This window comes from Eretmochelys imbricata, chromosome 11 (genome assembly GCF_965152235.1).
Source record: "Eretmochelys imbricata isolate rEreImb1 chromosome 11, rEreImb1.hap1, whole genome shotgun sequence".
Taxonomy (NCBI): Eukaryota; Metazoa; Chordata; order Testudines; family Cheloniidae; genus Eretmochelys; species Eretmochelys imbricata.
This window is the reverse complement of record NC_135582.1, coordinates 39,472,670-39,487,433: the sequence shown is the minus strand read 5'-3', so window position 1 is coordinate 39,487,433 and position 14,764 is coordinate 39,472,670. Positions and strand designations below refer to the sequence as shown.

Below are 14,764 nucleotides of genomic sequence, written 5' to 3'. Positions count from 1 at the left end.
ACATAAACACCAGACCAGCAATCCATGGCAGGGAGAAGCCCAGTTGTACCTGTTTCCTCCTCTGGCTTAAAAAGGAGCCCAAGCAGGAGCCTTGGATCTCTCTCAATCAAAAAGTAGGGGTGAGGCTTGTGCCCATGTTGGACATCATAGACCCCTGTCCCGCTGCTGTCTGCAAGCTGCTGGGTGGAGGACTGGAATGTGATGACTCTCAAAGACCCGTGGGGCCTGACATTTCTATGATTGTTTTGTCCAGTTTAGTTTTAAAAGTCCCAAGCAATGTGGCTTCCACCAGTTCTGTTTCCTTCCTTAAATTTTCTTTCATTGCTCCTAGTTATACACCCCGGCCACATTCATTTACTCTCCTCCTTGGTGCTGACATCCTTCAAATATTCATAGACTGTTACTTCCTCCACAATCACTGCATAACTAAGATTAGATAGATAGCTAGATTAGATGGATAGATAGATAAGATAGATAGATCTTTTAACTTTCCTAAGAAATCAATCCTTCCAGCCCCAGGATAATTTTGTTGCTCATTCAGGGCTTGATCCATTATCTTCAATGGGCTTTGGATCAGTCCTTTAAGGGACACAGCAAAAAAGAATAATAATTCTACTAAAAAGAGAGTGAAAGAGAGAACTATCCTGCTCTTTGGTTGTTTATTGGAAATTAAGTTGTGGTCTTATTCCAGTTCCTAACTGACAAGTGTCTAAATCATAATGCTACTGTTACTCGCATGCTTGTTGACAATCTGAGCAGAAAGACCCAGGATTGAATTAGCATGGCAACTGAAATATTCTATCACACAAATTCAGGGATTAAGGAATATTGGGGTTTTAGTGTAGGGAAGCTTGAACTGATGCGGGCTATGCTGTATCTGTCCCTTGAACAAGTAGAGGACTTCTGTGTCCAAATCTGTCAGTCTGGCACTTCTCATTCGCACTAACGTTTCTTAAGTTCATTCATGAGGGTTAATTGTCCTTTCCTTGATGAAACGCCTCAAAATTCTATGTTAATGTAATGAAACGAGTAGCGCATACAACCAGTCTGACACATAAAAATGGTGTTGGAAATGGAAAGGTGTGGACCAGCTGTAGCCATGTATGTAGAGGAAATGAGGACACGATATTTTCAGACAATCCAAAACAAATACATGGGTCACTCATCGCAAATGGCAGTTACACCCCTCCCTTTCAAACTAGGATTCAAATCAGTCCATTCAGCAAAATGGCCAATAGAGAATCAACAAAGTTGGAATAATAGAGGATGCTTTGCAGAAATGAGATTTGGACAGTAAATCAATACTTCATAACATTTATTGTCCATTCTAACTTGGTGGCATTTTATATTTCCAGATTAACCAACAAGAAATGCTTGTTTGACTGTAGGTTATCATAGTCACCGCAGAATTCTGTAACAAACTTCAGTGCAATCTCATCCCTGCACCATTATAGAGTATATATGTATAAATAGCAGAAACTTAGCTTGTAATTGCCATTTAAACTATAAGACAATGAAAGCTTGAAAGAAACAGAGAGCCTCCATTTTAGCATGAGACGCTATGGGAGAGTGAAAAACTGGGAGCTGCCTCCCCCCATATAGATATCTTTTAACATTGATTTTTATCCAGGCTGGGGTGGGTATGCAGGGAGCACTTAGCCTCCCCGGGAACTTCCCCCTCAGCGTACTGGTAGATCCAGTGCTGTATAACTGAGAATCTGCAGAAGCAACTGTATGTTGGGGAGCTCATTTGAGTTCTCTTTCCTCCCTCTCCTTTGATTTGCTTTGCATCAGCACTCCAGAGAGCTAAATATGTTTGTTTGGGCCTATGAATAAATCAGCTGATCATGAGGGCAGGGTTTATCGCTTACACAAGCCAAAAGGCAGTGGAATTGTTTAATTAATTTATTTAATTGTGATGGATTGGATCAATAGATATTAAGAGAAGATATTACAAGCCCATTATATTGTTCCCCCAGCCCATACATAATGAACAACCATAGACTTTCAATCAAATGACTTACTTTCAGTTAAGGGAAAACAACAAGAAGGAACAAAAGTAAAAGTTCCACGAGTGAGCATCATGTACATGTCTCCTCTATAAGGGGCTACAGCAATTCTAAGAACAAAAAAGACTGATGTCTCTGCCACCAGCAGATTTCTTAGAAATTCAAAATTCAATGAAAGCTCAAATGACACTGGTCATCAGAAGCATTGCAAGATACACGCACGGTCTAGGTGTACGGAATTTTGTGTACCTACCAAAAATACATGTGTAAGCAGGCAGTTGACAAACAGTTTTTTTCTTCCAGATAGTAGATAAGATGTATCTCTCTCTGTCACGTGTAAATTAAGCCAACACAATGGACGCCCTGTTTGCATGTGAAGTCAATAGGTAAAATGGGTTGATGGGGATGTAAGACCAACAGGAGGGAGCACACTGGACATCAAAAATTTGGGAGAAGAATCTTATTTGGGGGTGCATTTCAAAAGTTTACTGGACTTAAGAGGAAGGAAAAAAGCCCCTTTCGTATTCCATTTACTGAGGAAACCTCTTGTAGGGTGGGGGAAATATTCATGAAAACTTGGATTCTGGTTATGACTGAAAACCAGCGGGTCTGACAAAGACTGAATGATTGGAAGGACTCCACTCTATTAAATAGAAAAGGTAACCATTGATAAGTGAAGACCTAGGATTGCATTTTATGGTTTTGTTTAATTTGTAACCTGTTGTTCTTACTATCTTTACTCACTAGCTCTTAAAACCTTTGTTAATAAAGGTGTATTTATTTTCGCTATAGATAGATTACAGTGCTGTGTTGTTATAAAGAATCTGATCCTGAGTTATTCTAGTTATTCTAGTCAAGCTGTGCGTACTCTGTACCTTCAGGGAGAGCCTACCTGGTTATTCATATGAGTGTCCAGTGACAGGAGTTGGATACAACAGAGGGGCAACAGAGAGACACTAGCAGAGGAGCTTGGGAATTGGTTTGTGTCTGTCAGTAGCCTGCACAAGAGAGAGTGAGATCTGCAGAGACCTGGAAGTTAGTGTGTGTTGGTGGCCAGAGGCTGTTGGTTTTCATGGATAGACAAGACTGCTTCATGCCAGGGGCATGCACAAGTGGGGGAGGGGCAAAGCAGCAGCATGGAACCCCCTCCAATAATTGGGGAGGGGACACAGAACTCCTCTGGCCCTAGGGCTGCGGCAGGGAGAGCAAGATCTCCTGGCTTTAGGGCCACAGCGGGGTCACAGAACATGTCAAATTTAAATTCCTGTGCACGCCCCTGCTCCACGCTAAGGGTAGATAGTAGCAAGGTACCTCACAACTCTGAGTAACCCTGCGGAGCATCACAGTACCAACATGCTCAGTGCTGAAACTGCTAAAAAGGACATCAGATGTAGTATGGACAAGAGGAACTGGACTGAGATGGTCAAACACCACTAGATGGTCAAACAGCCCCCCTGATGGTAGCAACTTTTGGTCACTACTCACTATCCACCTGGACTGGATTTAAACCAGTTCCTAGAGATGACAAGCTCCATATCCCATTAGCAGTCCCTCTTCCCATCTAGCACCCACCATAGTCTATGATGTCTTGTATAAGTGGATAGTTTCTAGTAGTGGCATTCTAGCTCGTAAAATGCAAAGCAGAAGAAAATCACTTCACTCAAAAAAATAATAATAAAAATTCTGCCATTAAGGAGTTTACATAGTAAATACACACTATTTATCTTATCAAAGTAGACACCCCATCTTACATATTGCAAAGTCATGCAGACATATATCAGTGAGTAGGGAGAGAGGTAAATCATACACAAAAATCAAAGCATCCACATGTCCCATTCCATAGATCTTCCTATCACTTGCTGTTATTTAACACTATGACATGATTACAGTCCTGCTAAACTGGTTTGAGTATTCATCTGATAAAATTTATGGACATTAGTTTTGAAATCTGGAGCCTCCCTTGCTGCTTTAATTGCCATGTCCTGTTTTATATTTGTGCCTCAGCAACAAGATGAACTGCTGCCTCAGTCTGAATAATTGTTGGAAGAGTGGTGGCAGTTCACATCTGGGTCGGGTACAAGGAGATAACATTATGACGCAGAACCTAAGACAGTCTCATCTGCATATAAATAGACCTAATCAGAAATGCAAATTGCAATCAGAAGAAATTTTAAAAGCCCGTGATAATTGTACGATTGTTCAGATAAGAAAAGGTCAAACACTTTTATTGTCAAAGCTTTTAAACTGCTATCAGCCAGTGGCAATTCTTTCTTTACAAACGCAATGTGGAAAAGGCAACCATATGCCAATTTGCAGTCAACCTTGGACAAATTCTTGAGAGATTTTTCCTATTATGATCGTGACCCTCTTGTTAAACCCTATTTCGCACTGTCAATAAAATCCTGACTTGTCCTGTTAGAAACCCCAATCAGGTGATGATAAAGCAAAACAAAAACAGATGATGTGAAATGAAATATTTAGGTGATATTAATAAATATGGAGAGAGCTTCCATTTTCTTTTTATATGCATACTGCACATCTTATCATCCAAGGGTAAATTAAAAAAAGAAACGATGGACACAATTTAGTGCAACTGACAGATTGCTACATAACATTCTCAAAATTACATGTATTTCTTCCATAATCAGACAAGTCTAAGATTCCAGATGAATGCCATTTAAAAACATTATGCTACATTTCAGATACTAGTTTCTGCCTACGTTGAAACAAATGCTTTTATCAACTACAGCTAAGAAAATTACATTTGCAGTCTATTGTTGAAGGTATATAAAATCAAAACCCAAGAGAAGAATAAAGTAAATATAGAATTCTATTATTTCAACGAGCCCTTACTATTAATTATTTCTAAAGTCAGATTGAATAGGAATCCTCATAATGATGACAACTCTTTTTTTATCTATTTTCCAGTGATGGTTTCTTACAATTCGAGGAGAAATTGTTTACCAAATATTTATTTTACTTCTCACTAGACTCCCTGTGAACAACAAACTAGTGAGTCAAGAGAGCCATCTAGTGCCATACCTTGGAATCTTAAAAAGCGTTTTCACAGGATGCATGTCAAATAAAGGTGGGTCTCCATCACCCAATTCAATAGCTGTGATCCCAAGGGACCATACGTCACACCGAGCATCATATGAGTAGTCAAACTGTTGTTCACAAGCAATGACCTATCAGATAAAAGCAGGAAAAACAATGTATTAACCTTCTCATAAATTCACGCTGTGCTAGCATGACATTAATGTACTTTTGATTACCAAAAATCACATGCAATCCTATTTCTGCAGCTTTGCCTGCATTTCCCAGATGGAAATAGTCCTATAGAATTATAACCCTCTCCTTGTTTGTTTGTTTGTTTTTATTTAAAAAAATATTCCCACAAAATTTAATAGAGACCCCTGCTATAGAACTGTACAGGATGCTTCAAACAACTCCACAAAAAAATTCTCTATTAAATTCTATATATTTTAATTTCTACTGAAACCTATTGCAATTCTATTTCATACCTATTAATTTCTACAGCTATTTGTAAGGTGAAAAGGAGATTTGCATGATAAGAATATTCCATCGTTCACTCCCATCAGTCAATTTCTTGCAACTATACATAGTTTGCCCCCTCTGGATTTGAGTAAATAGAAAAAGCTGAATCAATATATCATAGGCCTAATCGAAAGCCCATTGAAGTTAATGGAAGAGGGGGCTTTGGACCAGAACCTGTATGCATGCTGCCAGTGAAAGTCAGTGTCTACATTCATATTATCACAAGTTTCACAACTAGATATGAGCTCAAAACAAACCGCTAAATGTGAACGTCCACAAACCTTGCTGGGGAGGTCAAAAACCAAATCCAGGTTAAAATTTGATCCTTATCTCTATAAATGCATGAAACAAAACCTCAGACCCCAAAACCCCTTGCACTTACTGTGGTTTGGAATCGTGAGCCAAATTTTCCAGCTCAAACTCCTCAAACACCACCACCAAGTGCTTTGAAAACTTTTTACACTCTGCTGTGTCATTAATAGGTATGTGCACGGTTTTCTAAATGGGGTTAAATTAAATTGCAAATTTGTACTCACTGTAAACAGAATTGCTGACAGCACAAATTATTTTCTTATAAAAGAAGTAAAGAGCATTGAATATACAAGATAAGAAAATGTAGCAGAGGCAGCAGAAGTTATGGTTAGAAAAAAAGCATCTCCAATGACAGCAATAATTTATTTTTAATCAGGTCTTTCCACTTGGTCGATCAGTTTAGTTGTTTGTCTAGAGCAAATTGATTCAGAAAAATTAGACCCCGCCCCACCTGAACTTTCTCACAAAGCTAGAACCAAATGTTCAGATAACTCTCCTCCCTAATTTTTTTCACTTTAGTATGTCAGAGAAACTTCTATTCTGTTCTGTTTGGTTTCGTATATCACCCTCATAAGGGGAATGTCTGAGTGTTCTCCAGTAGTGCATTAAAGATTATCATCATCGTCATGTGAGGTTGTTTTTTTGCCTCTTATCCTCACTCAAGAGGTAAAATTAGAGAAAAAGTTTGTGGGGGTTCATTCCATAATCTTGGACTGACCCCCAGGAGAGGTCCATCTCCTAAACAGACAAGCTTTACTCTGACACTGGACAGTTCCATTGTATCTGAGGAGTGGAGTTGTCAATCACTGTCCTCATCTCAGAACTTTAGATCAGGGGTTCTCAAACTGGGGGTGGGGACCCCTCAGGAGGTCACGAGGTTATTATATGGGGGGTCGCGAGCTGTCAGCCTCCACCCCAAACCCACTTTGCCTCCAGCATTTATAATGGTGTTAAATATATTTTTAAAGTGTTTTTAATTTATAAGCGGGGGGTCGCACTCAGAGGCTTGCTATGTGAAAGGGGTCACCAGTGCAAAAGTTTGAGAACCACTGCTTTAGATGATCATGAAGGTATCATCCTAGGCCCAAGCAATTGAGTGCCTTGAAAATATAGACAAAGACCTTGAATTTGGCACGGTATTCTATGGGACACCAGTGTAAAGACCAGTTTGATGTGCTCACAGTAGCCCATGTTGCTAAAAAGATATGTTGTCATGTTCTGTACTAGTTACAGTTTCCAGGTGACTGCATGCCCAGGTATGTTGCAGTGTTGTAGGACTGGAAGCACCAAAATACCCCACAGGCAGAACAGGAATCAAGACATGCAGTAATTGTCTGTGTGGTCACTGTGGGCCAGAAGAGGTAGACATTTGCTGGGCTGCCTAGGATGGCAGGACTCATGGAGTTAGCCATGCTAGCCACAGGGAAATAAAAGTAGAAGTCTAGTGATAAAAGCTCTTCATGACATGTCCTGCTCCAGAGGTCTGGATAACTTTTATTTTTACAGTACCACATGAGACTTCGCACATACAGGATGATACTTTCCCTGCCAAGAGGAGTTTATAATCTAAGGGTATAATTCTACACCCATTGAAACCAATGCCAGCTTTGCCATTAACTTCATCAGGCCCTAAACTAGTCAACATATGGACACACAAGACGGGGAAAGAGAAAGTAACACACAGGATTATGCAGTGGAGAAGTTTGGCACGTGTACTTCTAATTTGGGGACAGGACGACAGACGCATTCGTATGTACATTTATCAGAACTGAAACATCAAACCCTTTTGAGATTTGCCTAGGACTATTTAGAACTGAAGTTATTTTTGTCTTGGCTTCAGTAGATATAGAACATGTAGAAAAGCATCGCTGCAAGCATATAATATACTGCTGAATGATTATGACTGGAGCTCTGCTAGCTGGAGACAAGCACTGTATAATTAGCACTGCTGACCCACCAGCTGAAAGTAGTCTTGAGGTTAAAGGGCTGAAGCTTCTTGGGAAAGGTGCTACTGTACTCAGTTGACAGCACGAGCTAAGCAGCTTATGAGGTATGTGAGCACAATGCTGAAAGCAGAGCAGAGTGTATAAAAAATGAAGCTGGTACAAAATTGTTACCCTTGCTCCAAGGAGAGCAAAACTGCTAACCATGCAAGTCCAACAAATAAAATAAACCAGCTGAATGTCTTTCCACATGACACTATGCAGCCTATTTAATTTAATCTGATCTCACCTTAGGGGTAAAAATATTTTCGTAGGCCTTGTATACACTAGCGACATTTCCTAAAAATCTCTCACTGGTTCAGTTCCACTGGTGTTTAGCAACACTGGAAGAGCTGGTGTAGGCACACCAAGGTGAGCGTCTCTCTCTCTCTCTCTCTCTCTCTCACACACACACACACACACACAAGCCAGAGTAAACACGAGACCTAAATTGGTTCTTTATTCCCATTTCTTTATTTATGACTTCCAGATCTTATTCAAAGATGACATTTTTTTAAAACGTTTATCAATGAAAGATAAATTATAATTGATTTTTTTAAGTTAATTGAATTTCAGAACAATTTATATTAGTAGTCAATTATTGATTAGGACACACAGCCTCCCTAACCCCTATCCTGTCAGTGCAGGGTTCATACACCGCAACACACACAGTTTTCACAGGGAATTAGGCTTGGGGGCTCAGGGGTAATGGAATCTTCTTCACACTGCAGAGAAGCTTACCAAGCCCTCCATATCTGTCATTCCAGCTGGATTGGAATAGCATCTAGAACCACTGCACCTTACAAAGGCAATTGTGGCAACTGGCTTTACAGACCTATGGGGTGTTCCTTCAACTTCCCTCAAAGCCCCGCTTCATGCTGCCTATCTAGGAAGTCAGCACTCCTGCAGGCAAAGGGTGACATGATGCAAATGCCCCCACTCTGCACAGTAGATTTGGTGTTGTCCCACTGCTTCTTTGACCTTCTCTGATACTGTGCTGATAGATCAATTTTTTCTTTAAGGACTTATCTGTAGCTTTCTGAATTCCATTGTATTGCTTCAATGCTGTTAGCAGCTCCAGCATAACTTTTTCATTCCTATTGCAGTTCATTGTAGCTTTAGTTTGACCTTCATCAAAACTTAAAAAAGAAAAAAAATAACCAAAAAAGAAACTAAATTTTCTCTAGTTTTTTAAATTCTTTATCCACTTCCCAAAAACATCTGTGTTCCCAATGACACGTCACTTTACTGAAATCATGTGAGTCAGCTCCCATAAGGTAGTGACTCAGAGGAAGTCACAAGCAGTTAGCCCATACATAGCTAATTAAATTGACATTATTTTTCTCCTTCACTTTCTTGAAATGTCAAAAATATTTATCTGTTTGGCTACAAAGCTGCTACAATCTATCCCCGGATCGTGTTTGTCTAGATATTTGCATGGTCCTCATCACAGCATTGTGTGAGTTCTTCACAAATATTTTGAAATTTGTCCTCAATACCCTGTGAGGCAGATGTAGCAGTTCCCCCATTTTGCAGTCAGGGAAGTGAAGTGAAGTATGGAGAGACTTAGTCTCAGGATCAGCTAAAGGTCACAGAGGTTAACTATGGCAGAGCCAGGAAGTAAATCCAGATCTCCTGAGTCCAGTCCAGTGACTTAAAACACAAAGCCATCCTTTCCCTACATAAGCATGGCATGTTGCCATTGATTCTAATTCTAAAATCTATTGTCCGCAGTTTGACAGCAAAATTCACTCTTCATCTAAACTTTCTTAGAAAGTTTATTTACAAGCTATGCCAAAATAATTAAATGAGTGTCACAAGGAATTGCATTCATGAGGGATGGTGTAGTGAAGGGATATCAGCACTGTTTCCAGAACAATGTCATTGAGCTTCTGTAGTCTTCACAAACAGTTTAAGGCCTACAATAGTTCAACAAAGAGGAGAGAACATATGAAGCATCTTTCGATACTCTCCTCTCTACAGCAGCTGACAGCTTATGACTTCAGTAAATACGGTACATCCAAGTAAAACTACATTACATTAAAAATCCCGGCATCCCAGGTGAGAAGCACTTAAAAAAAATCAAATTCTATGTCCATCTATTGTGAGTTCTCTTTGTTTCCAACTAAATTTAATCTGCAATGAAACATGCATCCAAGTGCATTTCAGGCAGTTTTCCATCACTCACCTCTAGCAAAAGAAGCTGCTCAGAAAACACATTCCATTGGTTGCCACCTTGCTATTGAGTATGTAGAATGTATATGGATTGCATTATCACAGACTCTGAGTGATTACTGAACTGAAGACAGTTTGCCATTTATCTTGGGATTTGTTAGGATTTTACCATTGTGTGCCCTTCACAGAAGCTTGTGGTGGGGTGGGAGGGAAAGTAAGATTCTGATTTATTGCTTCACCCATGGAAGATGATCATGGACAGCAAAGCAATTGTTTGGAGGTTGGTTTGTGCAGCTGGTCCCAGTTTCTATCTTGGCGCCTAAGGCCTTGTCTATACTACAAATGCTTTGCTGGTATAGCAATACTGGTATAGCTATTCCAACAGAGCACCCTGGCATAGATGCAACATATGCCAACAGAAGGAGTTTTTCTGTCAGCATGGTAATACCACCTCCACAAACAACAATTAGCACTGTTGTGTCAGCATAGCTGCACCTACACTGATGGGTTTGCTGGCATAACTCCGTCTGCTCAGGCGAGGGGGGCTTCTCACACACACTGACCAATATAGCTATGCAGAAAAATCTTTGTATTGTAGGTCTGGCCTAAAACTGTGACTTCCTGGTCCCAAAACGATACTGCTACCTATTTTGAGTACTGTACTAAAATTAATGCTCATTCTCCTGTGCATCCAATTCCATAGACCCTACAGTGGGGCTTCAGGACATATGTGGCTTTAAGGGACCAGATCCTGACCTAGTAATCACAGGCTCATTTTCAAGATCCACCCTTCCTGAAGAGCATCCGGGTTTTCTCCTGTCTTCTGAGATATAGCTGGTGTCTAGACAACCCTCTCAGAGCAAGAATCTTTTAAATTGAAACAAAAGGCAAAACATGGCAGTCTGCCTTCTCTGCAAGAGATCCAGAACCCCATATTCCTGGGGACACTTGCCCTTCTCTCAAAGAGTGCTTTAAGCCCCTCAGGTTCTCAGGGACTGATGTTTGAGATTTTCTTTTTTCTGCTCTCTGCTGTGGAAGGAGGCTAGAAAGGGAGAGGCACTAAAAGAAAATCATAGACCAGGGAGTACGTTACCTACCGTGCCTCCCTTGCTCAAATACATAGTCAGACTTGCACCATATCCAGGAGTGTTCTTCCTCATTGACCCAAGCACAGACTGAGGAGGATTTCACCTTGGCTACCGTCCTCCAGGTCCAAAGCCTGGATCCTAGCAGAAGAGTGCAGTGTCTCTCACAACATATGCTTAGCATGATGTGGCCCTGCTCTCAGCTGGGACTTAGGCCCTACAGTAATACAATCATAAATATAATAATAAGTGCCAAACATTTCTTGAAATTTCTGTGCAATAAAATTCAAAATTGTATCTATGCTCTACTGCTACTATACTAGATTTATTGTATTGTTTTCCTACCAAATGAGTTCGATTTTCAGAAATTTCAATATTCATTCATCTTCATGGCAGATAATACCAATTCAGAGGAAGGTGCAAGAATCTTCTTTAGAGGCATTTATGAAATAGCCTATCCTGGGAGAAGTTTCTTCCTAACCCCAGATAGTTAATGACTGGTTTATGCCCTAGATAATTTAAGATTAATATCCCCTTTTGTTTTTAATCTTATCTGATGTAATGCATGCTGTGAAAACAAAACTAACCTCTAAAAAGAGTTCTTTCAGTAATGCATCTTATAAGCAGTGCTCTGAAAATAGATATTTGCCACACATGCATTACACGTGCTGTAAATACATATTTTCAAAATTTTCCTCACAAAAGGCAGAAAGGCCACACATTTTCTTCTTAGATTTATTTTCTATTACAAAATGTAAACAAGCTTTGCATGCACGATCATTTTTAAATTACTTTCAGGCAACAAAAAAAATAAAATAAATTTGTTTTTATACTTTCTGATTTCTCACCTGTTTAAGTTGTCTCCCTTTACCATGTGGATTCCAAGAGTTTCTTGTGGTAATCAGAATTTACAATAAAAAAAAAGTTTCATATTTGAATGGCACCTAAATGCATAGTCAAAATGCTCATATCAGAAGAGCTAATTTTAGCTAAATAGAAGTTAAAGCAAAGAGACCTAAAGCTATTAACCCAGGGCTGACCTTGAGTCCCATGATGTAGGCAAGTGAGCAGTGAACAAGATAAATTGAAGGCTGGAAAATGGGGGAACATGCTGGGTGCTTTTTAGAGGATTGTATGCACCGCACATGTCTATTTAGAATTAACTTTGAAACACAGAGTACAATTTTCAAATGAATGCAATTCTGTGATTTGGGCGGGGAGTTGGAATTTCTGTTCCAGGTATTAGATGCCTTTTAACTACAGGTACTAACCTGATTTTTAGGGTTCATATAGTTTAGGTTTAAACAAAAGAAACCTGCTCTAAGATGAAATCTGGCATAAGGTGACTTCTTGGAGCAAAAATCCTGGCCCTGAACCCGAAAGCCCTTTATTCACATGAATATGGGATGTCAGAAGGACTGCTCTTGTGAAACTTTGCAGGATCAACCCATTGCTTCAGATATTTTTCAAATATATGAATGTAAACAAAAATATTGTGCTAGTTTAATATTTGTGTTTACATAATGTGGAGAGAGCACCTCATATTACAGTATGACACTGCAAGTGTTTTCTCATTGTTCCAACATTCTGTTTATTCTCTCTCTGTCCAAAAAAAAAAAAAAAAAAAAAAATCAGATTCAAAGCCATAAAATAAACAGGAGTTTTTTAAAATAAAAGGTGCTGTGGGTATATCCAGTTGAGCACCTGCTCCTCTAACATTCTCAAGAGCAGGCTCTTGTGCACTGAAGTAGCAAATTTCATGGAGATGTCTATTTCACCAAGGAGGAGGAAAGCATTCTGCTGTTACTGGAATAATCTTGCTGAATGCTATGTTCTCTTGGCTGGTAACACGGACCCAAAACCAGGAGCTGATACAGCATCAGACTCCTCGTTTGAAGTCCTGGCACCATTTAGGTCAACAGCAAAACTCCCGCTGATTTCTAGGATAGATGCTAGCAATGAAATCTTGGCTCCACTGAACTTATATGATATCTTTTCCAAGGTGGAAGTCCCTATTATAGCTATATGTCACTCTCCTATCCGTACAGCTCTTCAACGGACACATTTTTAAATGTTTTGTGCTCAACAGCCCCATAAGTAACTAGTATCTATGCACCTCTGTCATTTTCTGATGGTTATAAGTAAAGTGTAAAAGTTGGTGTCCATGCTACCTCAGTCTGTGTTGTTTTTAAGTCACCCCCAATGTCTGTCCCAGATCCTGTATGGCAATTCCTGTTCTAAAACTAGATTTGGTACAAGGTGAAAATGTGCTGATTCACTTAGGTTTACACTTAAGTTCTGAGGTTCAGATTTCAGGCTGGACCAGGTCAAGAGTTTAGCTTTAATAACTGCTAAAATCTTGTGAGCTTCTCTTGCAAAGTTTTGGATGAATGTGTCAGTACTCAAATGAGATCATCTGATTTTGTGATATTTTCACTATTCAGGGTAAGAATCTTACAAAAACCACAGCACTGTTCCTTTGACCACTTCTGAACCAGAACTGGAAATGAGACACCACTCCCCTCCCTTTATTATTATTATATTTTTTTAAGACTTGGAATTAAAGATATATAGGTGAGTTCAATTCAAAGGTTTCAAATTTGACTCTCCTCCCTTGCCCCCGGAGCATTTTAGGGATGACAGAGAGAGATTTGAGGTAACTTATTTAACAGGTGACAAGTAGTATGTATAAAGTAACCTCAGCAATGATTCTGCTGAATCTAGCCTGGCTGTATTCTCTGTTTCAGTCTCTGCAACTGATCTTGTATGTGTGAGGTGATTATGATTGACATAATAACCAACTCTTAAGTTTACTTCTTAGGTTTAATCTTTTTTTTTCCCCCTGAGCTCTTCAGCTGCTTCTATACAGCTTACTTTCTGTACAATTATCCCCCACTTTCACTTTCCAACCATATTTTGGTTAAACCCAGGATATGCACTGATCTCTTGCTCTTTTTTCTCTGTCCTGATGCTATTATTTGACATACAAATACATCAGAAAAACATCTCTGAAAAGCCCAATTACTCACTGGGGGCTTAGTCCAATTTCCTCATTTTTTTCTAAACCATATGCTTTCAGTTTCTCTGAATCGTATTATTTCCTATTGACCCACTTGTTTTAAGCTGTTTCAGGGTTCTCCTCTGCTGTTTCTCCATAGACACCCCCACATATCAAAAACATCAGGCAAAAAGGAGCAAGGAAACTTTCTTTGCATGCTGCCCTATGTTTTCTCTTCACTGTACAAGTTTCCATTAGCTTTCACTAATCTTACCTTAGACTCACTGGAAAATTTTGTTTTCAAAAAGCTGTTATCAAGGAGGATTTTTCAAGTTCTCATAGTTCTAGATTTTCATCTTTCATAGCACAATTTACACATGCATTAAAAAGAACTACGAAGGCATCACAAAAAGTAATGCAAATCCTACAGCTGATGGAATATAAATGTGTCATTCACACAAACACAAGGAAACCAGCCATAATGATGTAAGCCCTTAAGTCTTACAGTACTTGAAATATAAAAGATAGTTCAGGGAGCAGCATAATCAGGGTTGAAAAGATTAGATTTTTATCAGTAAATATCAATTTCACCGTACATACACACACAAACCTATGAAAAAATATATCCATCAATAATAATAAAAA

General features: G+C 39.3%; 1 protein-coding gene across 1 annotated transcript in view; it reads right to left on the bottom strand.

Annotated features, from left to right (window-relative positions):
* MYO3B (myosin IIIB) overlaps positions 1 to 14,764 on the bottom strand; it is a 263,385-nt gene that overhangs the window by 223,434 nt on the left and 25,187 nt on the right. The window contains exon 7 of the mRNA XM_077830392.1: positions 5,052 to 5,197. Within this exon, the coding sequence (XP_077686518.1) occupies positions 5,052 to 5,197 (146 nt within the window). The remainder of the gene's footprint in view (positions 1 to 5,051; positions 5,198 to 14,764) is intronic.